The 27393-nt window shown below is 41.4% G+C and overlaps 1 protein-coding gene across 5 annotated transcripts in view; it reads left to right on the top strand.

The window, feature by feature from the left end:
* Positions 1 to 27393, top strand: part of ryr3 (ryanodine receptor 3) — an 84350-nt gene that overhangs the window by 41155 nt on the left and 15802 nt on the right. For all 5 annotated transcript variants that reach the window (XM_040161341.2, XM_040161339.2, XM_040161337.2 and 2 more), the window contains 44 exons: positions 848 to 1010; positions 1578 to 1664; positions 2057 to 2283; positions 2644 to 2856; positions 3416 to 4025; positions 4449 to 4649; positions 5639 to 5741; positions 5868 to 6002; positions 8257 to 8530; positions 8656 to 8770; positions 10235 to 10367; positions 11276 to 11379; positions 11892 to 12027; positions 12141 to 12324; positions 12944 to 13046; positions 13645 to 13765; positions 14971 to 15140; positions 15470 to 15690; positions 16179 to 16269; positions 16605 to 16745; positions 17511 to 17674; positions 17759 to 17837; positions 18029 to 18118; positions 18567 to 18710; positions 19587 to 19649; positions 19807 to 19882; positions 19975 to 20098; positions 20672 to 20787; positions 20870 to 20937; positions 21039 to 21160; positions 21356 to 21405; positions 21491 to 21551; positions 21642 to 21880; positions 22042 to 22123; positions 22547 to 22677; positions 22810 to 22928; positions 23673 to 23871; positions 24275 to 24369; positions 24642 to 24787; positions 24994 to 25081; positions 25197 to 25289; positions 26483 to 26650; positions 26808 to 26867; positions 26954 to 27088. In XM_040161341.2, the coding sequence (XP_040017275.2) occupies positions 848 to 1010; positions 1578 to 1664; positions 2057 to 2283; positions 2644 to 2856; positions 3416 to 4025; positions 4449 to 4649; positions 5639 to 5741; positions 5868 to 6002; positions 8257 to 8530; positions 8656 to 8770; positions 10235 to 10367; positions 11276 to 11379; positions 11892 to 12027; positions 12141 to 12324; positions 12944 to 13046; positions 13645 to 13765; positions 14971 to 15140; positions 15470 to 15690; positions 16179 to 16269; positions 16605 to 16745; positions 17511 to 17674; positions 17759 to 17837; positions 18029 to 18118; positions 18567 to 18710; positions 19587 to 19649; positions 19807 to 19882; positions 19975 to 20098; positions 20672 to 20787; positions 20870 to 20937; positions 21039 to 21160; positions 21356 to 21405; positions 21491 to 21551; positions 21642 to 21880; positions 22042 to 22123; positions 22547 to 22677; positions 22810 to 22928; positions 23673 to 23871; positions 24275 to 24369; positions 24642 to 24787; positions 24994 to 25081; positions 25197 to 25289; positions 26483 to 26650; positions 26808 to 26867; positions 26954 to 27088 (6244 nt within the window). The remainder of the gene's footprint in view (positions 1 to 847; positions 1011 to 1577; positions 1665 to 2056; positions 2284 to 2643; positions 2857 to 3415; positions 4026 to 4448; positions 4650 to 5638; positions 5742 to 5867; positions 6003 to 8256; positions 8531 to 8655; positions 8771 to 10234; positions 10368 to 11275; positions 11380 to 11891; positions 12028 to 12140; positions 12325 to 12943; positions 13047 to 13644; positions 13766 to 14970; positions 15141 to 15469; positions 15691 to 16178; positions 16270 to 16604; positions 16746 to 17510; positions 17675 to 17758; positions 17838 to 18028; positions 18119 to 18566; positions 18711 to 19586; positions 19650 to 19806; positions 19883 to 19974; positions 20099 to 20671; positions 20788 to 20869; positions 20938 to 21038; positions 21161 to 21355; positions 21406 to 21490; positions 21552 to 21641; positions 21881 to 22041; positions 22124 to 22546; positions 22678 to 22809; positions 22929 to 23672; positions 23872 to 24274; positions 24370 to 24641; positions 24788 to 24993; positions 25082 to 25196; positions 25290 to 26482; positions 26651 to 26807; positions 26868 to 26953; positions 27089 to 27393) is intronic.

Raw genomic sequence — 27393 nt, 5'->3', positions numbered from 1 at the left:
TTGTGTGAGTATGCTAAAGGCCAAGCATGAAGTAGAATCATTTTAGGGCAGCGCTCGGTTTCCAATATGTGAACTGAAAAACGATTGGAGGGAATTCTTGCTGTCCGTAAAAGAGCTAATGCAAGGAGAGTCTATATTGGACAATAATTATAATATTTCACAGGTACGGTCTTCATACCAAACATAATTACTTTAGCAATGGTATCATTTGAGAAGAAGTTTGTCTTTGGTTAATAAAACATAATTATGATGAAACTGTTCTCAGCCGGTCGGATGGACAGCGCCACAGATTGAACCCCAGCTGGGTTTGGATTAAAACTGACTCTGAAACTGATGTTGCCTTTTGAAATCCCACAATGTATTTGTGGTGTTTGAGTTTAGATTACTTACCTGACACTGAAAGACGGTAATTGATGCACACACATGTCAAACGGATATCACAATGAATCCCAAGATTTTTTAAATTAGAATGCTTGATATAAATATTGCAAAGATGCAGGAACTCAGGTGACCTTGAGCGCTATACTACCAACACTACATATACCTCTATACATATTTTAAAATGACAGACTATGTCATATATATGACCCATACGCCCCAGTTAGCCAGTGAGCACTGTACCCTCCGCTGGTAAACCAAACACCAATTGACTTGTTTTTATTCTCTTTTACATCCAGTATTACGAGGAGTTAATGGGGAAGAGAAACTCTGTGTGTAATCAAATTAATATGAATGCGGCTAGAGTCACTATTCAACTCACATCGATGAATGTGACGGTTAATTAAAATAGATTGTTCCCAAATGTATAGATTATGCATGCCAAGCTCAATGTCTGCTTTTGCTTCAGTGTCCAGAGGAGCAACTGCTACATGGTGTGTGGGGCGGACGCCGTTGGCCCGTCTTCCTCCAGCCGCTCCAACTCTGACCTGGAGATCGGCTGTCTGGTCGACCTGGCCACTGGCCTCGTCTCTTTCACTGCCAACGGCAAGGAGCTGCCCACAACGTATCAGGTCAATAAGCATAAAAGCACAGCAAAGGACCAATGTATGTGCACAGCTTTCATTTCTCTCTTTTCCGTAGTAAGGATGCAGTATTTCTCCTGTTTTTCTAATAGTTTTCTTGTCCTATCTGCTTTGATAAATCTTTGTGATGATGGCTTCCACATATTTCTATTGCTGCACATAAGAAAATATATTCTTCTATATTCCCTTCAGCTACTGTAAAAAAAAAAAAAAAAAGAAAGAGCATTCCAGCAGTTACGCCCGAAGAAAAGGCAGTTAGGAGTTTATATTATTGTTGTTGGCCTCTGCTCGGTTCTGAGTTTTTTACCAACGCTTTTTGAATCCCTGACTAGACCATGACATGTAACTGCCACCTGTTTTTCCTTTCCAGTCCTTGATTTTAACTTGAAAGCTTAGCATCAAATCTGCAATAATCTGGAACAAGAATTTGAATAAGAACTTGCATTCCTCTAAGGAGTTTGTTCAAGATGGAGCCGATTTACGTGGTTTCGTAAATCCTGTAAATCTAAATGATAAAATCCATAATGTTGATGACCGATCTTTGTTTATTTTCAGGTTGAGCCAAATACTAAGCTATTCCCAGCTGTGTTTGTACGCCCCACCAGTGCAAACCTCTTCCAGTTTGAATTTGTCAAGATCAAGGTATGTCAAGGTATTATTCTAATACTAAACGTATTGTAAGTCGCTTTGGATAAAAATGTCAGCTAAATGACATGTAATGTAATAGTTTGCAACGCTTGTACACAATGTGGCGTGCGGTACTGGGTGTGTGTTTAGCCAGAACAAAGAAAAATAATTAAATCATTGTAGTCTTCCTAATTCAGTAGTTGCACTTGCCTGCAACTGTAATTATTAGGTGGCCATGATGTGCATAACAATTAAGGCACTTCTTTTAATGCCTTAGAAGTTTTTGTTAGAATCTGTCTATTTATTCAATAAATTGTTATAACCAGAAACCCCTGATCCATCAGCTAGTTGGAAAAAATAAGTCCTGTTTCCTCTTTATAGTACTTTTCTTCACCCACTGTTCCCAGGATGCAATGCCGCTGTCGTCTGCCATATTCAAGAGTGAGCAGAGGAACCCGGTGCCTCAGTGCCCGCCACGCTTGGATGTGCAGACCATCGTGGCCGTGCTGTGGAGCCGGATGCCGAACACCTTCCTCAGTGTGGAAACCGCTAGAGTCAGCGAGAGGCACGGCTGGGTGGTCCAGTGTCTGGAACCGCTAGAGATGTTGGCCGTACATATACCTGAAGAGAACAGGTATGCATCAGGGAGGGGAAGTAGACCTACAACTCAATAGGCAAACAGAAAATCTCAATGTATAGGAAGAGTTAAGTACCATATTGTTGTGTATTCACATCAACAAAAAACAAAACGTAGTCATACAAGAGCCAGGATTATTTGAATATCTTCACTTTGTAACATTGTAGTAAATTCTTAACAACCATTTAAACAATGCGCTGTTCATATTAGGACCACACTGCCTATACACGGTACTTTGCAAAGTTAGTGTGATAACATTTATGTAACTAAAAAACATAATTTATGTCTGTTTGATGTGTATATGTCATCACAAATTGTTTAAAAGAACGAACGTCTCCGGCTGTTTGTTTTTTTCAGGTGTTTGGACATCCTGGAGTTATCCGAACATGAAGACCTGAGAAAGTTCCACTACCACACACTGAAGCTGTACTGTGCCCTCTGTGCCCTGGGAAACACCCGCGTAGCTCACGCGCTCTGCAGTCACCTGGACCAATCGCAGCTCCTCAACACAATCGACAACCAGTACATCTCTGGCATGCTGAGAGAGGGCTTCTACAATGTACTAATCAGGTGTGGTATAGGCATTTGTTTAGGGTTGAACTGTCAGATATGATTGATTGCTTTACCTTCCTGTAAATTGGCCTTTTTTTGTCTGCGTTTGCATAATGGAAAAGTGGACCTTGTGGTGGGAACCACACACAAGACCACGGAGTTATTAATAATGCCTCTGTGTAATCCAGTAAACATGCCAATAAGTTTATTTTCTCACAATGTCAATAGGCCATACAAATGATGCTACAAGACGTACCTCAATTAACACTGAAAATGCAGTTTCAAATGGAGGATATTAATATCCATGTAGATGGAGAGTGTTTTCTTTAAACATTGCTTCTAAACCACAATAGATAATTGCTGCCTCACTGGTATTGATCAACAACCGTGTCACCTCCCACAGATACAGTATATTGAGGGGTTTTTTTTGGCTGAGGAGTTATAGCATCTTACCAATTGTACATTTATGCCATATAGGGAAATTGATGTGCATAGATTACTGAATGGTTATTTCCTGATAAGTGGAATTGCCAAAACCTCTCGACAATGAACTCATGAGTCTTCTTCTCTCTGCCAGCATCCATCTTGAGACGGCAAAGGAGGCTCGCCTGATGATGAACAACGAGTTCATTATCCCTGTGACGGACGAGACTCGCTCCATCAAGCTGTTCCCCGACGAGTCCAAGCGCCACTCTCTGCCTGGTGTGGGCCTGAGCACCTCCCTCAAACCTCGGGTCAACTTCTCCGCAGTCGGCGTCATCAACACGAAGCGGCCCCTGTACCTATACAGCCCCCAGATCCCTCTGGGCATCCTGAAAGAGAAAGCCATCAGCATGCTCACTGAGGCCGTGCAGGGCGGAGGCACACACATCCGGGACCCGGTAGGCGGCAGCGTGGAGTACCAGTTTGTCCCCATTCTCAAGCTGATTGGAACGCTGTTAACCATGGGAGTCCTAACCAGTGAGGAGGTGAGAACGATTCTCCTGCTGATCGACCCGAACGTGTTCGGGGAGGCCAAGGACGGTGAGGAAGCGAAGGGTGGTGAGGCTGCCGCGCTGGGCGAGAAGGAGGACGTGAGCAAGAACGAGGAGAAGGCTGTAGAGGCGGGAGAGGAGGAGACGAAGGAGAGTAAACCGCAAGTTAGAGGTCTGCTGGAGAAGTCGCTGCCCGAGTCTGTCAAACGCCAGGTGATGAAAATGATCATAAAAACATGCAGGCACATTTCAGCGAGATAAATGTGCAGTTTGCAGTCCATCTATTAATATTCCAAAGTTTAAATTAGATTAAAAACTTCCCCGTCTCATCTCCCTTCTTCTCATTTGGTAATTACACTAATTTCTCATTTCAAACATTTTACGATTCATCTCATTGAGAAGTGACTGCAGTGGGTGAATACTAATTTTCCTATCTGACTGAAATCCAAAATGCCTTAAACAGCTACAGTCTTTACATAATGAAGGCAGATAGTTTCTCTCTGTTTAACGCCCACAAAACGTCAAATCAGTTTAGAATAAAATGATCTTATTTAGAAGCCACATGAAACAATCCGGACAGAAAGATAAACCATTACTGCTAAACGTACTCTAGCTGAATTGATGTCTTCTTTTCAGATGTGTGAGCTGCTGCACTACTTCTGTGACTGTGAGCTGAAGCAACGCATCGAAGCCATCGTCTCCTTCTCCGACAGCTTTGTGTCCAAGCTGCAGTTCAACCAGAAGTTCCGCTACAATGAGCTGATGCTGGCGTTCAATATGTCCGCCGCCGTCACTGCCAAGAAGACTAAAGAGTTTCGTTCCCCCCCACACGAGCAGGTACTATATTGCAATGGACCGAACCCAATGACAAACGGTTTGCATCCCGTTAGAGTAGTAAGTAATTTATGCTCAGCTCACCCCGTTTAACATCCGTGTTTCTTTCTGTTAGAGTACAGAGGTTATCGAACATGATTCTTGCTCCTCATTAGCCAGAAGTCACATTTGTTTCTATATTTTTTTCCAGATCTGCAAAGATTTTCACACATTTAAAAGCAATTCCTTTCAGCTGCTAAATTGTGCAAATAAGCACATGCCTCAGCTACACTGACCCCTGAAGTCCTGTAGTTCTCAGCAGCAGGTGTATACTGAAGATAACTGCACTAATGTGGTTTATTAAACAGCCAGAATAGCCTAACCTGGACTGCGCTGAGCTCATGTGTATAGCCTGTGACATACAGCAAACATAGCAGATTAATAGCTATATAGAATAATTTACCACTAAAGATACGACTGCTTATTAAAGATGCACACAGTCAGAACATGTTCCATATTTCCTTCTCTCTCTGAACACGGAGTAAGTACCCTTTGTTATTAGAAAACCACAGATTTTGATAATTGAAAATCCAGGAGGACAGAAAGTGGAAAGCGGAGGAAGGTCAAAAGCGTTGGTGGTGCGCATTTTGTAATGCATAAGAATCCTTTTTAAACACATTATTACTGTGCTTTCTACTGCTAACAGAGAATATAGACCATACAGAAATCCAGCCTGAACCCATCGTCAGATTATTTCTGCCTGCATTGATTAGACGGATACTATCTAGACAGCCACTGCGAGAACTGACTGCAGGAGACTGCACGAGCTTCTGCCGCTGAGTTATGACTCTAACAATGGTGCTATCTGCTTTGTATGCCATCCTCCTTTTATTCATGCTTTCACACACCTTTCCCCCTTCGGCTCATGCCTCAGGCTCTCTGAAACATATTTTATATTCACTCTCCCACTCTCTGCTTCTAACATTATTGTTGTGTTTGTCTGTTTCCTGCAGATAAACATCCTGTTGAATTTCAGTGCCGGGGAGGACTGCCCCTGTCCCGAGGAGATCCAGGATGAACTCAACTCCTTCCATGAAGAATTGCGACTGCATTGTGGTAGAGTCCAACTGCTCTACAATGTTCTCACATACAACACTCATTCTTACTAATTTGCCTCAGTTTTTCAACCCTTGAAACAAAAAAAGCTGAATTTCTGAGACAGAAATGTGTTTCTCCTTGCAGGAATTCCTGTGGAGGAGGAGGAGGGAGAGCAGGACACTTCAATAAAAGGCCGTCTGCTCGCTTTACTCTACAAAATCAAAGGTCCACCTCAGAAGACGGAGAAGGAACCGTCAGAAATGGAGCAGGCTGCTCCCAGTAAGTAACTCAACACCAAAAACGAACATTTCTCAACATCTTATATAAGGTTATTTTTGTGAATTTGTAAATTATTCAAATGAACTCGTAGTTGAAGGATCAGATGCAAGGATTAACTTCTGAAGTATTAAGTATTTTCTTCAGCTTTTTCAGAAGGTAAAATGTCAAACCACAGGAGCGCATTTAAGTTCTCGCAACAGCTTTGACGTTATAAATCATTTTGTAAACTTTTAACTGACATTGGAGGATCAAAGAAGGTGCAGATGGAACATTTTTGAGAATAAATTCAATCTCTGTGCTACACAATTTACTCCAAAACACCAAATTGGTATTAAAAGAACCTTAAAATAAATACATATTCTACAGAAGATAAAATCCCTGCCCAGCAAATGGTTTAAGAAGTTCTTTGTTTCATGCTGGTTCCTGTGGTTGTATTATCCTTTTCTGTTTCCCTCTGCTGAAAGCATGGCCATGTTCCGTTTTAAATAGCAGAAGACTAATGGACAGCTACTAAAAGACTAGATTGATATGAATTTTAATGCTTCACTGCAGCATTCAGCCTTCCCACACCTAGCATGCATTATTAAAACGTTTAAGTGGAAAGACGATGTCATTCAAGATGATTCTGAGAGACCTGTATGGACTCTTAAACATCACATGATGATCATATCAAAGTGGGCGTAATAAATGAACCTTCAATTCTAATCATAAAACACATCTTGAATCAGATTGTTAAACCGCACCATATTGAGAGGGTATATTTGCTTGATACAGTAGCTTGCAGACAGGGTAGTTTGAGATTGTTGGTGATGACTCTTATTAGAGCCCCTGTTACGAGACGACGCAGAGCAGATGTGAATCTGGGAGACCTTCGCCTTCAGGGTGGCTGGCTCCCTCCCCCTCTCTTTTTTTTATCCATCTCGTCCCTCATTAGGATTCTGCTCAAATGTGACCCTTTGTTCGCCACAGATGTTGGGCTGTTAGACCTAAATACAAGTAAAGCAACAGCTTTGGAATAACAATGATGTAAGATTCGGAGATGTGCAGCATTTAGCTCCGGCCTCATCATTTATCGCTGCAGTTTCTTTGTTGTTCTCAGTTGTATTGTTGCTTGTCTGTGAGATTTAAAATTGATTGAACCTGCAAAGGTTCAAGCAGACAAACACCTTAAAGAACATAACATATAACTCCCTTTGGTTTTCCCTTCTGTTTCTATACATCCATCGTGTACCTTGTGGTCTTCGATAAATGCATTAGGTAAAGACATGTTATTCCTTATTTTCTTTTTTCTTAAATGGAAAACCTTTTGAGCTGCCTGGGGAACAGAGCCCACAACTTTTTTTTAAAGAGTCTCTGGGAAGAATATCAGACATTCTCTTCCAATTAGTCACAAGTTTGAAGGTTAATTACACCCAAACCGTTAAAGGTCACCTTACTGCAGGAAGAAAACGGTGACAGTAGGAGGAGTCATTTGAGTAGATGCATTTTACTTAAAACAAGATCCATCCTTATCTTCTAATCCCCTTTTAGAGTGATAACGAGAGAAGGTTGTTAGTGTTACACCGAGTTCGGCCTTGTTGGGAACTTGGGAGAAATGAAGCAATACAAATACTTCATATGTTTAGACAGTGAGTAGGTGGAGTCTTATAGATTTCAGCCTCATATTGTGTATGCAACATGCAAATATCCCATTTCAAATCAAGGCGCACACTTCATTCCAGATTAAACTATTTGCTAAATGCCAAAATTGTAAATGTAATAAACACAGTGCGGCTGACAGCCAACACGCTGTCCTGGAGCTTCAGATGAAATCAAGTACATCGATTATGAGCAGCAAAGACTTGTTTGATGTAGTAACCTCCTTGCGGAGTACCAAATGCATTACGAAATTAATTATTTTTCACACTTAATTTTCATTTCTAAAGACGTAACGGAATACACATAACAAATCAAAGAATTCCAACCCTAGTTTTATTTCACACACAACCAAATAAATCACACCACGTGTTGCATCAGGATGCCATTTTACACCTTTAAACTGTGGTTCACATTATTTCTGCCCATTCTCACAGGAAACCATTGTGAGTTCAACAATCTCCCCCAAAGTCTGTCTGTGTTTCATGTGCTCTAATTCCTGTTTTCTTTACTTCAGTGGAAGTCAAGGGGCAACACATTAACATCATTATGCACTTTATTTGCACCTTATTAACTATATGATTACTCATCAATGGATTTTGAATTCTCACTTCTCCAGCCAACCTGAAGGAGCTAATATCCCAGACCATAACCAGCTGGGCTCAGGAGTCTCACATCCAGGACCCGGAGCTGGTCAGAGTGATGTTCAGCCTGCTGAGGAGGCAGTATGACGGCATCGGGGAGCTGCTCCGCGCCATGAAGAAGTCCTACACCATCAGTGCCGCCTCCGTGCAGGACGCTATTAATCTGCTGGTATCGCTGGGTCAAATTAGGTCTCTGTTGTCAGTGCGTATGGGCAAGGAGGAGGAGAAACTCATGATAGATGGACTCGGGTAAGAAGATGATCACTTTCCCTGTCTTTATCAAGGTCGGACACTATTTCTAATGTGCTGTGCATACTGCCTCAAACAATTGTGACGCAAAACAACTTTCACTAAATATTTTCTGGTATTTCCAGCGACATCATGAACAACAAGGTCTTCTACCAACATCCCAACTTGATGAGGGTGCTGGGAATGCACGAGACCGTCATGGAGGTCATGGTCAATGTTCTGGGAGGTGACAAGTCACAGGTACGAAAGCGTGAGCACGGATTAACATTTTAAGGCCCGGTGAGACCGTCAGTACAGGCTGTGGTCAACACAGTACAACAAGGTGCTTTCAGGTTGTCATTGTCGAGGGAATTGATAAACTGTCTCACTCTAAGGTCTAATTGTAATGTATGTATGCATGTGCACAGTGTGTACACATATCCATATATCTGGTTTGTTAATCAGTAAACTTCACATTGGAGCTCAGTTCAAATTAATGCTCCTTAACCATCCAAAGGTACTGAGATCTCTGGGATCAGGTTTCTACCTTGAATGAAACATTTGTCATTTCAAATGGATTGTGTATTGATCTCTGAAAAGCACTTTGTATCCTACGGTGTTGAAGCTCGCCAAGATCAACAACCGAATTCTCAGAAAAAGCCACAGAAGGTAATAGAGAGGGGGGCGAGAAGGAGGCCTCTCCAGCCGGTCCTTTTCGGGCACTGCTGACAGAAGCTGAAAGAGATGGTTGTGATTTAATGCTGCAGCCAGTGCCAAGCGTGAATTAAGCCCTAGACAGAAAGACCTCAGCGAGACATTCAGTGCCTCACATCTGATACTGACCGTCTCATCACAGCCTCGGACATAAATTCCAGACCAGTTTACTGTCACTTGATATGTGTGACTCACTAACTGTGGCCATATAAAGTGGCTTTACCACAGCTTGTGTATGTGTAAAAGCTTTGCAAACATTTATCCTACATTCACAAAGTGATGTTAGAGTTCTGTTCAATAATTAAGGAGCCAGTGTTTGAGTAGGTTTCCTTTTTTAACAACATTTTATTTTTAATTAAATGTTGTTTTACAATCATGGCCATTGTTGCCCCACAAGTAAAGTTTTAACCGTAAAGGCGTAACCGTATTAGAAAGAGGAAATTGCTTTGGCCATCAAACACTGTGATGGATGCTCTTAGAAGTGGAAACCTTTGTCATCATTGATAGTTGAACAGTTATAGCAACTTGTCTTTCGACGTTGATAAAAAGTACTTCACTCTTCGAATTATGCTCACTGAACGTTGGACTGAAACCACACCAGAAGGAGGCTGATAAAGAGGTAACGGCTTCATGTGCATGAGGACTTGGAGGTGAAATTGCTTTCCATTTGTGTTCTCAACAGAATTGAAAAGAACAGATTTTGTTTATTTACTATACCATAGCTATTCTCAGAGCCATGAGACTCCAGATACTTCCAATAGATTAGAATGAACACTGCTGCCACTGCATCACCAACGCATGGGAGAACCAGGAAGCCAACCAGCGTAGCCAGCCTGCCAATTCTTCCTCACTTGTTGCCAATTATATTATGTTGTTAATTTATTATTCTGCAAAAATTGGTCTCAGGTAATGTTGCTTGATAATTTTCAGAGAATAATGTTTGTGAAATAAAAACGAGGGTCTGCTTAACTTCAGCACATCTTTACATTTGTGTTTTATTTTTGTTCACAGGAGATCGCCTTCCCAAAGATGGTGGCCAGCTGCTGTCGTTTCCTGTGTTACTTCTGTCGTATTAGCCGCCAGAACCAGAAAGCCATGTTTGACCACCTGAGCTACCTGCTGGAGAACAGCAGTGTTGGGTTGGGTGAGCACTTTGATATTATTCTGAAAAAGGAATACAACGTTTTAAAAATGTGAAATTTGAAAGCTGAGCATAGGATATTGAGAAAAATGATGCTTTCAGATGAGGAATATGCTGTGGTGAGAGAAAGTTAGAAGTAAAAGAGATAAATAAGTAGAAAAGAAGTTAGATGAATTACTTTAACATTTAACTGAAATCAAGCTGAAATGTTTCCCTTTTCTACTGCAAAAATAACTGTGAAACAAGTAGGTCCCTCTTGCTGGAGGGCTTTATCAGCTAATTGAATTCCAGACACAAACGTATCAGCCAGGGAACGCCAGGGTGTCAGTATTGTGAGTGAAAGAGGCAGAGGAGGAGGCAGCTGAGCAGATAAACTAGGGACGGGTTATTTAGTCATGCAAGGCAGAACTGATGAGTCACTGGACTCGTGTCTGCTGCTGCCTCCGTTAAGTAAAGCTCCTGACTGAAGGAGGAGATGGTTTGAAGACGATTAATATACCAGTTTATTATGCCCCATGGGAAGCATTTGATATTTGCTTATTTATAAATGAGATAAATTATTTTTTTTCCCCCATTCCCAGAGGCTTCATTGAGTTATCATTAATTAACTGCACATTCATTTCTTATTGACATGCATTCATTACAATAATGATTATTGTAGTAAATAGGATGCACACATGCTCATTGATAGTGATGCATTTCATTTAAAACATCCATTACATTATGTAGATTCCATATTTTTTGTAATATTTGAAAAAATGTGTGTTATGTTTGCGACTAAGTGCAAATCAGTTCGAAGCCTTTTTCTATATTCTTTCATATGGAGATAGACTGCCCCCTGTTGTTTAGGACAAATGTAAAGTGTTTCTCTTTCGTTGTTAACACATACCTGTGTGTGTGTGCATGTGTAGCCTCTGAAGCTATGCGTGGCTCCACTCCGTTGGATGTTGCAGCCTCTTCAGTGATGGACAACAACAGTCTAGCTTTGGCCCTGGAGGAGCCTGACTTGGAGAAGGTGTGCGACTTGAGCGCACATACAAACATCTTTACCAAATAGTTGAGCCTGAAATTTGCTGCGAATTATCCTGGTAGTTGATCACACTCGTCAAAAGGTTAAACAAGTATGTTACATTAAGAAATTAGGATAATATTAAGGTATATATGGTTTATGAAACATTTAACATTTCAAGATAATATTTCTTAGCCACCTCCCCCCAGCCATGCTTGATGGTATTATATCCTTTTAAATTAATAAATGTATTTTCTGTGTTATTGGAAGATTATTATTCTTGATTCTTATTGCAAATCCTCACTGCTGGCCTTTTGTATGGTGAAAGTAAGACAGACAGACATAGGAACCTCGAGCCACCCAAGTGTTCATTAAAATATGATGTATGATTTGTCCCGTTTCAATAAGCCTGCCCAGAAAATGCCTTCAGGCCGTCACTGTTACTCACACTGACAGTCCAAAAGATGAATTATGCCATTATGATACCCTGCAGGGAGAAATCATTTCTGTCTGTGTAGGTGGTGACATATCTGGCAGCCTGTGGTCTTCAGAGTTGTGCCATGCTGGTTGCGAAGGGTTACCCAGACCTCGGCTGGAACCCTATAGAGGGCGAGCGCTACCTGTCCTTCCTGAGGTTCGTCGTCTTCTGCAACGGTATGTCGACTCACTCTGGCCGCGCAGCGAGAACACGGCAGCCTCGTCCCTTTTGTGAGTGACTTCAATCATCACCTGTAAATGTCCGTCTCGCCGTCGCGTTCGTACACCAGGCGAGAGCGTGGAAGAAAATGCCAACGTGGTGGTGAAGCTGCTGATCAGACGTCCTGAGTGTTTCGGCCCCGCCCTGAGGGGAGAGGGAGGTCAGGGTCTGCTGGCTGCCATGAAGGAGGCCACCAAGATATCTGAGGATCCTGCCCTGGACCTGCCAAAGACTCCCTCTGTGGTCACTACTGGGTAGGAATCCACGGTAGTTTCTGACATACTGTTAAAGAAGCCTGTGAATCGGCCAAAGGATCCTCATGAGACACTAAAGAGACACTGAGCACTGACTAGTGTTTAAGTACCCCATTATCTTTTTGGTGAAGATTTGCACTCAGCCAAACAAGCATTATTTTTAGTGATCAAACTAATTAATTGTAGTACAAGAATTGTATATTGTTCCTTCACTGTGAGCAGAGTGACGTACAATATTCATTTCTACAGAGTACCTGAAAAACAACATACGGCTGTTCGACACTTGTTCGAGTGATACAATGATTTAAGTTAACTATGTGTTGAATAACCAAACATTAAAAAGTTTAAAAATAAGACATCACATCATTTTGAATAGATTGTAATAGGCCGACTCCATTTTAAAGGAGTAGATTAGTAGTGCATGAAGTAAGGTGAGTGATTGGGAAGCAACTCAAAATCATTGTGTCTACTTCATGTATTGTGCCAAGATATTCCTCATATAACTGCTATGATATATTGGTCTTCTGGTATCCAGTACTAGCTGAGTTTATGGTTCCTGAAGTTGCCCGTACCACTTAGGTTTGCACCGTCCTACATATGTGTGTTTTTTGCATTTCAGGTCTGGTGAGGGAGGGGGAGAAGTTATTCACATGGGCAACGCCATCATGTCCTTCTACTCGGCTCTCATCGACCTGCTGGGACGCTGCGCTCCAGAGATGCATGTGAGGAATGTTTTTCATCATGCACAGACTGACTTTCATGTTATGACCATCCTCCACAGAGGCCACTACAATTACCCGAATGAAATAAGGAGTTGAACACTTGCCCAGAAATACCTTCCATTTGAATTGTTTTACATGCTTATTCTGCGCCTTCATTATTGTAACATCTTCCTCTCATGTCTTAAAAATGTGGAAAACTTGTGGAGAACTTTCTTTTAACAATAACCGAGAGGTATGATCACACCGCACATCTCTAAGCTCCTTTATGTTTGCTTACTGTTCGTTTAAGTGGGTTATAATTAAACTACTGAAAACTGCACTAACTATAGAAATATAGCTTTTACAATCAGTGCTCTGGAACAACCTAAACGAAGAATTAAGGCTGTCTGAGTCTGTCTCTTATAAAAAACTACTTTTGTTGAAAAGCTGATCTAATCTGAGTTATTGATTGTATAATTACTTTATATCTTGTACTCTGCCCTCCATGTATTGTATCATTTTTTTTGTATTTGATTTGATTTTTTTACTGTGACACATGTAGTGGTTGATACAGACAAATAGATGTGCTATTATTATTTCCTATTTGCGTCTGTTACAGCTCATCAATGCAGGTAAAGGTGAAGCGCTGCGTATCCGAGCCATCCTGCGCTCTTTGGTTCCCACCACGGACCTGGTGGGCATCATCAGCATCCCCCTCAAAATGCCTGTGCTTAATAAAGGTATGTTTTGTGGTGTTTGTCTATATTTCTGTAAAAAGTCATGCTGATGTTTGATGGTTTTTTTGTATAGAATTGTCTACAGCTACATGAATACCTAGACATCTCACTGGCTCAGTCCTCCCCTTTTCGCCTTCTTTGTTTCTGCCTTTCTATAATTCTTTAGAAATACTTAGAATTTGTTTTCTCTCCGACAAGGTTTTTCTACTTGTTTATGTGTTCTTATGTTCATTCTACATATATTTGTGAGATCCATTCCTTTGAGGTCTCTTCTCTACGAACACTGTCACTGCCTGGGTTTTTCTTTTTTGTCCCTTAATACCCGGAAGAGGCTGTCAGTGAATGTTTCATGAATGTTTAATTATTAAAACTTTTATGCAACGTGGCTAAGAATGTGTGATTCCATATCAATCGTGCTGCCATTGTTGTCAACAACTATCCGACTCGTGCGCATTTCATCTCTCTCTCATCCTGAAACTGGTCACACATTTAGATTCAAACTGGGAATACAGACATAAGATACCATATATCAGATTCTAATGTACTCTCCTCTTAATACATTACATTACATGTCATTTAGCGGACGCTTTTATCCAAAGCGACGTACAATAAGTGCATTCAACCATAGGGTACAAACTCAGGAGAACAAGAATAAACTAATAAACTAATATGCTACATTACCTCACTGCATAGAAATAGGAAAAAAGTGTTGATATGGCAGAAGTGCACTGTGAGTCAGATCCAGGCAGCTACAATAAATTAATGTTTAGCAGATCGCATATCTGCACAAATCATTTCAACTCTGCTGAGGTCTGGAGGTCAGGAAATGTGTCATATCATGCAAGCATTCAGGAGTGAATATCCCACTTTTTTTTCTGTAGGGAAACATTGTGCCAGGAAAAGTGTTCCGGTAACTTTACAACTTGTGCTTTTCTTTATGAATTGATGTGTAGTTATTATTTCAGCTAAAAATAAATAAAAGCCATCTTCAGCACCAGTCTGGCGACAACAAATACATTCACATGCAATTTTCTTAGACATGTTTCTGCATCTTTTATAGTTCACGTATCATTTCAAACTGTTGAGCTCACATGCACTTTAATAGTGAGGAACGCTAAGAAAATAACCAAATGAAATAGATATAATAAATATAATGTTCCCACATAGCACATTGAACCTTTTCCCCTAAAATGTGTTTGAACCTGCAGATGGTACAGTGACAGAACCTGACATGGCAGCCAGTTTCTGTCCGGACCACAAGGCCTCCATGGTGCTCTTCCTGGAACGAGTGTACGGCATCGAGGACCAGAGCTTCCTGCTCCAGTTGTTGGAGGTCGGCTTCCTGCCTGACCTGCGAGCCTCTGCGTCTCTGGACACTGTGAGTAATAAAAAAAAGACTTAGTTTTAAGGCCTGACCAAACCTTCACCTTCAAACGTGTTTTGTTACTCACTAAAAACCAAAACATTTATGTCCAATGTATCCTAAAGGAATACATTAGAATACCAACTAACTTTAAATCCCTCTGCTCATCCCTGCGATGAAAAGTGCGTAAGTGGTCTTACGCCACATGAAAGACATGAATAACATATTGATTTTATACTACCAGATCTTTAAAACTGATTGTTTTGGCTGGAGCCAAACTTTCTTTTAATCATCAGATGTGTCCTGTCCCTCTTCATCCTTTCGTTCCCTATTCTGTTCCACAGGAAGTGTTGAGCACCACTGAGACGGCGTTGGCCATGAACAGGTACATCGGCTCGGCCCTGCTGCCTCTGCTCACCCGATGCGCCGCTCTCTTTAGCAACACGGAGCACAACGCACAGCTGATTGACTCCACGCTGCAGACTATCTACCGGCTGTCCAAAGGACGCTCACTCACCAAAGCCCAAAGGGACGCCATCGAGGAGTGTCTGCTGGCTATCTGCAAGTAAGGCCGGCGGAGCTTTGATCAGAATCAGCTGAGGGAACGCAACAAAGGGGAGCCGGAGATTTGGGGTGGCAGTACTAGTAATAATAATAGTATTATTGTATTAAACAATGGTACATTTCATGGGATTCCTACCGATTTGTAGCGTGAACACTTTTTTTTGATAATTTTAGTCATGTGACTAGATATGTAACATCTGCAATTTGCAGTTTCAGTTTGGTATTGACAGAATTATCACACTAATACCATGAGATTGTAACCACATAATGAGTTTAACCTCAACTGACCTGTAGATACTGCAACATTTCTGAACATTTTCCCTCTTACAGTACATTTTATATTTAATTTCTGGTGTTAAACTTAGTTTTGAGGATAATACATTAGATTGAATCTGCAGTTATTGTAGCTAGTGTATCAAATGTGTGATATCTAGGTCTCCACCCACTGTCTTTTTATGTTTAAGTAATGTAATGTCATATATCTCGCAGGCACCTGCGTCCCTCCATGATGCAGCAGCTACTCAGGCGGCTGGTGTTTGACGTTCCCATGCTCACTGAATACTGCAAGATACCCATAGGGGTGAGACACTTGACAGTTTCTTGTCACTACTGTTCTTGATTTATGAGTAGAAACAAGGCTTGACGCATTTTTCTCAGGAGCAATCCGAGGCACTGCATGTTTGACAACCCATTAATCCTCCTCCTTTGCTGTGTGTTAAACACCCAGACATGTTGTTTCCTCATCAAAGCCTTTCTTCAAGGTCTGAATGAAGTCAGGTTGCACAAGGCATAATGTATTTTACCTTTTATACATGAAATACAGTAGAATTACTAAAATGATTACTCCTTGGCCACTATTTGCAAGAGTCTTTGATAAAGTTAAACTAAAATGTGTTTTTATATTCAATTTTCTAGCTCCTGACCAACCACTACGACCAGAACTGGAAGTACTATTGCCTGCCGTCTGGTATGGGCAGCTTTGGCACAGCCTCCGAGGAGGAGCTCCTTCTGACCAAGAAACTCTTCTGGGGCATCTTTGACTCCCTTTCTCAGAAGGTACAACCAGTAACCGTGTTGTGCAGACTGTTTATTAACAAACGTTGGCAAAGCAATATTATATCCTTGAATCCCTCTGTTGCTTAACTTAAAGTGAAGTAGTTTGTAGTGTTGTGTGCTGTCTTGAAGCTCTCCTCTGTTTCCTGTTGATATTTCTATATTGTGTTTTCAGACAACTTACCGTATTTTCCGCACCACATTTTTCATATAAAGGGCGCACCGGATTGTAAGGCGCATAAGATACTGCAGTCAAACGTTTGACGTCGGGGCGGGTGGATGGGGGGGATGTGGGGCAATGGAGACGGTGCTTACAGGGTCCGGTCGATGCTGCGAGGTGCGTCCTCTCCCGGCGCCCCCCTTGCCATCCACGCCTTAAATCTTTGGCTGCTCTCCAGCCACGCCGCCGGCCAAGGGCCCCTTTTAGAAAAACTTATTTTCCCCGTTAAGATGGTTCAGCTACTGTAAAGAAAAGGGCACCGTCTCTCGCTCTTTAATCTCATTAAATGCTCGGCAAGGACAGCTTTGTTTCTCTGTTGAGACAAATAAAGTTCTTGGTAGTCAGAAATTGTGAAATGAAAGATGAACGGTGTGCGTCAGAGCAGCTGAGGCGATGCTAAAACGGATGAATCCTTTATCGGCCTGTGACAAGCATTCACTTTTATTCGGCCTCCTTCTCTTGTTTTATCGCTGAGTGCTTCACTCAAGTCAAGTAATCTAAAAGCTAAGCAGGTATGTCCTCATTCTGCTAATTGTTCTCTTCTGTAGAAGTATGATGCCGACCTTTTCAAAGTGGCCATGTCATGCCTTTGTGCCATCGCTGGAGCCTTGCCTCCAGACTTTGTGGATGCCAGTCTTGGAACGACGCTGGAAAAACAGGCATCAGTGGATGCACAGGGCAACTTTGATCCTAAACCCATCAACACCGCCAAGTGAGTTGTGTGAAAATGAAAATCTAAAACTGCTCAATCTACAAGTGTCTTTGAAATTATTTAAACATGTCTTCCACTTTCTAGTATCTCTCTTCCTGAAAAACTTGAGTACGTCGCCAACAAATACGCAGAGCATTCCCATGACAAGTGGTCCTCAGAGAAGGTTAGTGCCTGTCTGTGTTGTTTTCCTTCCCTTTGCGCACATTTGATTCATACAATCACTGATAAAACATTGATAACTTCTGTAATTCTATTCAATCTGCTGCAGGAGCAGAACTGGGCAGCAAGAAGTTAGTGTATTAGTATTTATACAACGTAGTTTATGTTCCTGAAATGTTGTTGCTGTGGTTGCAGGCGTCTGCCGGCTGGAAACATGGAGACGGCCTGGACGAGCGGGCCAAAACGCATCCGCTGCTGAAGCCTTACAAAGCCCTGAGCGAGAAGGTACAGGCACACTGGTACACACGCACACGCGTTGGGGTGGAGGGAGCATTCTTTTCGCTGCCAATTGTCTGTCGATCAAAGGGAACCTTTATTTTAAGTGAAATACATTTTGGCTTGGTCAGCGGTTACTGGCAGGTTACGTTGTAAATACAACCTCTCCCAGTGAGGCAGAGCTGTTGACATAATGTTTTTTCTCACTCAGACTTAGGGTCGCATTCTCTTAAGAGGACAAACTAATTGTCAGACTCTAAAATGTGTCTTGTACGGAGGAAAACGTTTAAGGAAGCGTGAACCTGAAATTGTCATGGAAGTGTCACAGGTTGTTGAATGCCTCATCCCAAAATACTCATTGAATGAAGTTCCAACAGAGCAATAACTTGTATAAACATTTTCACGCATGGTGAACTGTTGCATGTTGAACACTGACGTTTGTGTGTTCAAAACGTAGGAGAGAGAAACGTACCGCTGGCCAGTGAGAGAGTCATTGAAGAGCATGCTGGCCATGGGCTGGAACATCGAAAGGACCAAGGAAGGAGACGCCATGTTCCAACAACGAGAAAGTGAAAAACAGCGAAAGACCCCTGAATCTCAGGTAACAACATGATGCATTTAATGCAATGATATTTCCATCACAATTAGACTTTATTGTCCCCACAAATGTTGCTGCTGTACTACTAATTCACTATCTTAACAGACAAGATTCAGTTTTTTTAAAGTAGTTTCCCCTTTATGAAATGGCATAGAGTTTTCCTGTGTTGAAGTTGAGATACTTTTTATAAGAAAACTCATCAAAATTCAAATTAGACTTACTGTAAAAAGAATTTTTTCTTCGACACAGCGTATCACAGACACAAAGCAGCAACATTCTTACGTTTCTAAAATGCTTAACATTGTGTGAATGAACTACTACACGCACAGCGTTAAACGCAGTAATGTGAGCATAGTAATGGTAGTAATTATACAACAACGTTGAGAGGCTATGCTCAATATAAAAACACTAACAATATTTAGTCGGTGTCATCAGGTTGATCCAACCTTGCAGGTTGAAGCCTTTTGCTTTTTACTTCGTAAAAGGTTTTTGCTCATAACTTTACCTTTTTAATCTGAGATGATTTAATCAACCCCCTCTTGCACCTCTGTGACATTTTTGTTCACAATGATGCTTTCATATCACAATGTTTCTGCAATGTGAAATTTAATTTTCTCTTCTGAATGTTTGGCCGTGTCGGCTCATACCTACCAATGAAATGCTGATCCATTCAGTGTAGCCAGACCAAACCCGCCACTCCCTGTTCAGATGAGCATTTATCCAGGAAAAACCTTACAAAACGTTAAGACCTGCCAATAATAAAACAACTGATTTGTGCCAGCTTGCCAAAGGTATTAAACATCATATTGATTTGAAGAGAAATATTAAAGATAACTTGTGTATTTAGTATTCAAATCTGTTTTCTGCTTGTCTTTGTAGATCAATGGATTCACTCCTGCTCCAATGGATTTACACAATGTCACTTTGTCTAGAGAATTACAGGTGTGGATTTTGTTCAACTTTTTCTATTTGTTATATTCTCAATAATAATAATATGATCAAAAGCTGGTATATATATTCCGGTCTGCCTGTGCAAATTTTATTTTAACGCAAAATGTGTCCAGACTTGATTACATTTACATTCCCGCTGTAACTGCAGGGCATGGTGGAGATTGTAGCAGAAAATTACCACAACATCTGGGCCAAGAAAAAGAAACCTGAACTTGTTAGCAAAGGTGTGTTAATGTGCAATTAGAAAAATAGACTTTAGTTACGTTCACTCTGACTAGTGAGCGGTATGAAATGATTTTGTAATTTGACTTGTCAGGAGGAGGAACCCATCCACTGCTGGTTCCTTATGACACGCTGACAGCGAAAGAGAAGTACAGAGACCGAGAGAAGGCCCAGGAGCTCTTCAAATTTCTGCAGATCAGCGGCTACATCATTATAAGGTTATTTCTCTCCCTCCAGTTTGTCCTTCATTAAATAAATAACACAAAGCACGACGTCAGAACCGTTCAAAGCGCTTTTAAAAGTACTGTATTCTGTCCAATCACAATACTTCTCTAAATTTACCGGAACTTGGACTGACCTGTTTAAAGTTTGAATCCAGTTTAAATCCTGATGAGCACTGCTATGTATGCAAACCATTTTTCTTTTGATTAAAACACACTGCGTTTAGTAATTGATGTAGAAAAATAATCATTTGATCGAGAGAAAAACTGCTCAATGCACACATGGGTTGCAGCATGGTTTTACACACGGACACACACACAATCATATATAACATAACGTTTGTGTGAAAGTTCCTCGGTGTGAGTGCAGAACCCTTACTATTGCTATCTAGACGCCCTAAAGTCCAAAAGAGGAGCAATAACCTCAAAACAAGGTTTTGGGGATGGAGCAAAAATTAAGTGATTGAATTGATGTCTTATGCTGAACATACCTGAATAATAATTGGAAAATTGCACTTTGAGCATCCCGAATCTGAACAGTCATCAGTTGTGATTGCTTTCACGTGACAGGGGTATGAAAGACATGGAGCAGGACTCATCATCCATGGAGAAGCGTTTCACCTACAAGTTCCTCAAAAGGCTCCTCAAGTACATCGACTCTGCCCAGGAGTTTATTGCTCATCTTGGTGAGTGTTTGACATGTTCAACCCACTAAGCTGGTTCACTAAGAGGTGCTTTATATTAATTCAGGATTCTTTTTTTAAACAGAGGCTATGGCCACTAGTGGGAAGACTGACAAATCACCTCATGACCAGGAAATCAAGTTCTTTGCCAAGGTCTGAACACTTTTTGCAACAGAACCAGAAGTTATGGAATTGTCTTTTTTAAGGCATTTAATTAAGGTTTTAGTATCATACCTGCTTCTTTTTCTCTCCAGGTGTTGCTCCCCCTGATGGATCAAACTTTCAAGAACCACTGTCTCTACTTCCTGTCCACGCCCAGCAAGAACATGAGCAGCTGTGGCTGTGCTTCCAGCAAAGAGAAAGAGATGGTCACCAGGTACTGTTTGGAGCATTGGATGATCTGTGTAATCAACATTTTCCATTTTCTTTGCTAATCAGAGATTGTATTTGCCACCAAGTCCTCCCTTTGAGCTCAGTGGGAGGAGTTCTCCTTAATATTTTCATCAGAACTTTTCTTTTTCAGCTCTTTGTTCCCTCTGAATCTTTTTTGTTCAACTCCTCTCTTTTCCAGCTTGTTCTGTAAGCTGGCAGCTCTTGTCAGACACAGGATTTCTCTCTTTGGTAGGTCGGCATTGCTTCTGTGTGCTCGTGTGCCCCTTTGCGTTGAAATGTATGTCCACGTCTGCAGTGAACGTTTCTCTCACAGGAAGTGACTCTGCCATGATGGTGAGCTGTCTGGACATTCTCTCTCACACCCTCGACCCCAGGTGAGTCGCCCGTACTTGCACAGTGACCCCTCGAGTAGAGCGTAACACCAGTCTGGAGCATACACACCAGCCCGTCGTGTTCTCCCTCAGAACGGTGATGAAGTCCGGCTCGGAGCTGGTCAAAGCCAGTTTTCGGACTTTCTTTGAGAACGCCGCCGAGGACCTGGAGAAGCTGCTGGAGATGCTGAAACTGGGCAAGTTCATGCAGTCCCGTGCCCAGATGAAGAGCGTCACGCAGAGCATCAACTACGTGACTGTGGCGCTGCTGCCCATCCTCACCGCCCTCTTTGAGCACATCACAACATACGAGTTTGGAATGGAACTGCTGCGTGAGTTTGTGTTTATTCCGTACTGATTCCATCGTTTTTGGTATTGAGTTTTGATTGAGAAGCAAAACATAAATGCACCACAGTGGTGTTGATAGGGATTGCAAATAACGCTCAATTAAAAGATATTTTTGTGTTCTTAGTGAATATTTTGTTTGTTTCAGTGAATGATGTGCAGCTGTCCTGCTTCAGGATCCTGACCTGTATCTACTCTCTGGGAATAGGAAAGAACGTCTTTGTGGAGCGGTGGGTGACCAACCGTTCCTAGATCTTGCATTAGGATGTAATGCGGTACGGTTTTGATTAAGTCATACTTGTTACAAATGCACTGAGGAGTTGAAGGAGGATTTATGGTACCTCAGGTACTCATTTACTTATTTACAACAAGTGTGGTATTGTGTGCATTAGAAAATGAAGCGGAGGTGTATTATTTAGTTAGTTCAGTTATATCTAAAATATCACAGCTCAGTGGAAGAGACACAAATGAAACACCTCATAATGCCAACTATCCTTCATGGTGGTGCGCTGAGGCTCTCGGTAATCTTTTGAAATATACAAACAAGGTGTTTGAAGACTTAAGAAAAAAAACTATTGATTGTTGCAACGATAAATTCATTTCGGTGTGCTCTTTTAAAGTGACACTTTATCAACACACATGTTGATCTGCAGGCATCTCCCAGCGCTGGGGGAGAGCCTGGCGACCCTGGTCGGCGCCATGCCTGTAGCCTTCCTGGAGCCCCACCTGAACGGCCACAACCCTCTGTCTGTATTCAACACCAAGACCCCCCGAGAGAGAGCCAGTGAGCATCCACCTGATCCTCCTTTTCATTTCCATCATGATCCAATGAATTTACAGAGTCCTGACGTCGCCGTGTACAGCTCATACTTTGGAGCATTAAGGGTCATTCAATTTTGTGTTTTTCGTTTTCTAGTCCTGAGTATGCCGGACACAGTGGAGGAGATGTGTCCAGAGCTGCCTCTTCTTGACAAGCTGCTGCAAGATGTCAGCGATGTCTCGGAGTCTGGTGCTCGCTACAATGACATGCCCGAGGTCAGGAAGGCTGATGGCGTGGTTGAATTTAGTCAAACAGCTGTATTTTTTAGGGGTTTGGACTTGAATGCTAAAAGGTATTTTCATGGGTGGAATGTAATATTTATGTGGATCGAGGGACTCCCAACAAGTTTTACCTTATTTTTAAAGATATTATATATATATATATATATATCTATATATATATATATATATATATATATATATATATATATATATATATATATCTATATATATATATATATATAAAATACTAAATTCCTGCAGTACATGCATTACCATGTTGATCGTAAAAAAAAATGTTATTCATGAGGACTCCCCTCTATGGCGTACAGACCATTTATAAAACATTTGCATTGTATACTGTGTGTTGTCCAAATGATGAATTTAACATTCAAATTGTGCAAAATTTTGTAAATATATGTGCATGTTGTGTTCATGTGTCAAGGTTTAATTCAAAGATGTTTGGAATTGGTGGAAATTAGGGCTTATGGAAAGACAGCTTTTTTTTATTGAGTTTGGTTTTATATGAAGAGATACATTGTGGACAGATCAATTACATTTCTTCATTGTGTATTTGTAAAAGTATGTCTTTATTTACCTAGACATCCACCACTGTTCAGCGGAATAGCTTTTAACAAATATTACACATATTTGAGGCTGTCATCAGTGAGTGCACAACATAGTGTTGCCTCAAAATCGATCAGACTCGATCAGATTTTAAATTTGGCTTTGACCCTGCAGGTCATTGAGGTGATTCTTCCCATGCTGTGTAACTATCTATCCTACTGGTGGGAGAAAGGTTCGGAGAACTCTCCTACAGGTGCCCAGTGCTGCACTATGGTGACCTCTGAACACCTCAGCCTCATCTTGGGAAACATTCTCAAGATCCTGAACAACAACCTGGGCATCGAAGACGCCCCATGGATGAAGAGGATTGCAGGTAAATGTCAGGCTGTTAGAGAAAGAAAACACTTTTTGAAAGGGTTTTCTTCTCGTCGGATTGTGTGTTTTCCAATCTTGCAAAGGCAAGGCTTGTAATAACTTTATTTTAGGTTGGTAGGAAACAGAATAAATCATTTTACAAAACAAATTGCTTCATGGAGGTTTGCATTTAAATGTTATTATGTGGTGACTCTTGTTCTCCACAGATAAAAAAACTACCCCAATGTCTCATTTTCTCAACACAATTGGTGATACAACTTAAAAAATGTGGTTGTTCTAAAACCTCTAAATGTAGTTTGGAAGTTTGGACACGTGTGACCAGAGCCAATCATCTCCAGGCACATTGGAATCATTTTGTTTCTATGTCCCAGCTGCCCATTTTGTATTGTGTCTGTCCTCAGTCTACTCTCAGCCAATCATCTGCAAGGCGGGAGCAGATCTTCTGAGGACCCACTTCCTGCCCACGCTGAACAAACTGAGGCTGAAGACCGTGAAGGTGGGAGTTTAGAATATGATGTGTCCCCTGCTCAAAAACACTAAAGTAGACTCCACTAAACACTAAAGTTGATGCTGACTCCATCATCGGGTGCTGAAATGATGGTGTATTTACAGAGCAGTCAGAAGAGCCAGTCCAGGAACATTATGCTAAGTCACACTCACTTACTGAGAGAGCATACAGGGAGGAGATTATCAAGAGGTCTTGTGTGGGGACTTTCTAAATAATGAATTGATTGCTGGAGATGAGTTGTTGATGTGCTGCGAACGAAGGTTGTGGCTGAAGAGGAGCTGCTGAAGGCCGACAGTAAAGGTGACAACCAGGAGGCCGAGCTGCTCATCCTGGATGAGTTTGCTGTGCTCTGCAGAGACCTCTACGCCTTCTACCCCATGCTCATCCGTTATGTGGACAACAACAGGTACAATATCAGCAGAGAAGACCAGTCTTCATTGCAAGATTTTCAGGGGGATTTCTATTTTAAGCATCCTCATGGTTTTCCTGTAGAGTTTTATCCACCTATATGTCTGGTTTGTGAATGCTTAGTTTTGTGGTTTCCTGCCCAGATGTAACAGAACTTAATTCAAATTTAAAAATGTCTCTGGTTCATGTCTCTTTCCATTCCAGGTGCAGGTGGCTGAAGGAGCCGGATGAAGACTCCACTGAGCTCTTCAGGATGGTAGCGGAGATCTTCATCCTGTGGTGCAAGTCCCATGTTAGTCTTATTATTCAATCGAGTAGACATGTCACTATGTGAAGTTTAACAACTGTCTGCTGGTCTTGCAGATGTCTTTCTTGATTATCCTCTACTCTTTGTCTTCTGAACCAAGAACTTTAAGCGTGAAGAGCAAAACTTCGTGGTCCAGAATGAGATCAACAATTTGGGCTTCCTGACAGGAGAGGGCAAGGCGAAGATGTCCAAGGTAAAATATAACGTATATTAAAGGTGGTATGGCTGAATACAAAATAGACATTGTAGATAGATAGATAATAGATATTGCTAATGGCATTATTAGCTCAATAAAAATTATATCTGAAGCTGTAGAAGGCTGAAACGGTATCTTCATTTACCTGAAATGTCAGTCAGGCCAAGAAATTGTCATTAGCATGTAGCTGATGGTTAAAGATGGTTAAAGCCAATTAAATTAAACCTTAGTTACTGAGAGCCAAAGTCCCTCTAAGCACTTTTTCTGTGTGCTGAGCTCACTGAACGGATATATATGTTCTGCAAATCAACAGATTGAGTTAAAACCTCTTTACATTGAGTGGTTCACGGAACATGATATTTCATGCGGATATCTGTCAGGTCATCCGTCTGGATGTTGACAGTGTTCGGTCCAGCAGTCGCTCAATAAGCTGTCGCTGTGGGAGTTTACTGTTCATTTGTTTTGGCCAAGCGATTGATCCTAGATAAAGCACTTTGGATCATTGCGTGCGTTTCCACGCCATCAGTGGTTTTTAAAGGGTAAACACTTACGCTGATCTGAAAACATTTTCGTTCTGGAAGATTTCAGAGGCTAATTGAGGATAAATGATCACGCTGCTTTGTAGGAAGTCAAAAACCAACACTACTTAAAAGCATCCATGTTATGCGAAGCCATGATTGAGGATGTCATTTTGTGGTTAAGTAGTTAAAAAAACATCAAAGCATTAATGTCAAGTCAAACTTTTTGATTGAACCTGTTTTATTGACCCCCCCCACATTGTCCGCTGCCGTGGACCGGTAGGATCGTCAGGGCCTCCCCTCCATACGATTTTAATTGTCTGGCCCGCGTTCGATCAAAGTGGGCGGTATCTGTCCCGAACCTGAAATGAGTTTGACCCCCCTGCTCTAAACCAAAGCACAAGATGCATCCAATAAAAGACACATCAGGGCAATAATAGAACAACCGGATGGTATTGAGGTGAGCGTTATTATTTTATGATGTTTATGGTAAAACATTTTTACCTATGACACAAGTCAAGCATGAAATGGAACGGAACGGAATGGAATGGAATGAAACAATCGAATGATTAACAAGGTCATTAAAATCCGATGAAGGTGAATTACAAATAAAAGACAGAGCACATTTAAATAGTTTTTAAAAATCTATGTTTGTCTCCCTTCTTTCTGTAGTCAGGGGGCGACCAGGAGAGGAAACACAAGCGCCGTCGAGGCGAGTACTACTCCGTCCAGACCTCCCTTATCGTAGCTTCCCTGAAAAAGCTGCTGCCCATCGGCCTCAACATGTGCAGCCCAGGAGACCAGGAGCTCATCTACCTCGCCAAGATACGCTATAGTCTGGTAATGCTTAGTTCAAACCACAAGGCCCGAGATAGTAGGTTATGGAATTAGAAATACTTTTCCAATTATTGCCCAAAGTGATGTCTTTTTGCTTGTAAAGTATTTCACTAATAAGGAATTATTTTTTTTACCACTTCTGAAAACCCTCCCTTCATAGAAAGACACAGATGATGAGGTGAAGGAGCACTTGCGTCAGAATTTCCACCTTCAGGACAAGGTGAAATGATGATTATCTAGTCTAAGTCTAGTAATATAGGTATAATACTGCTCTTTATTCATGATTTGATTTTTATTGTGACCTAGTCTGAAGACCCGGCGGTTCAGTGGCAGCTGAACTTGTACCAGGACGTGGTGGTGAAGAGCGAGGAACCTATAAACCAAGAACAAACAGTGGAGCGAGTGCAGAGCATCTCAGCTGCAGTCTTCCACCTGGAGCAGGTACAATCATAATTCTTTCACCAACACATCACAGGACATAAAAGGGAAGCGGTATTGCTCCGTTAGGCATAAAAGCAGACCAATTTAAATCTACTCATATGACACATTTTTAGCAAGGCACAAAAGGCAGCTTTAGTTATTTGTCTTGAATAACAAAAAAGATTCACTTGTTTTCTCTACTCAAATAATTTGTAGTTTTTGAATTATAAAATGTGCAGGTTTATGACATGTGGTTTGATATAACAAGCCGTTTGATTTTGTTTATAAAAGTAACAGATTCATTTAAATATTTCTTGCCGCAATAA

This window comes from Gasterosteus aculeatus, chromosome 18, assembly GCF_964276395.1.
Source record: "Gasterosteus aculeatus chromosome 18, fGasAcu3.hap1.1, whole genome shotgun sequence".
NCBI lineage: Eukaryota > Metazoa > Chordata > Actinopteri > Perciformes > Gasterosteidae > Gasterosteus > Gasterosteus aculeatus.
The sequence above is the reverse complement of the archived record's forward strand: the minus strand, read 5'-3'. Positions and strand labels throughout refer to the sequence as shown.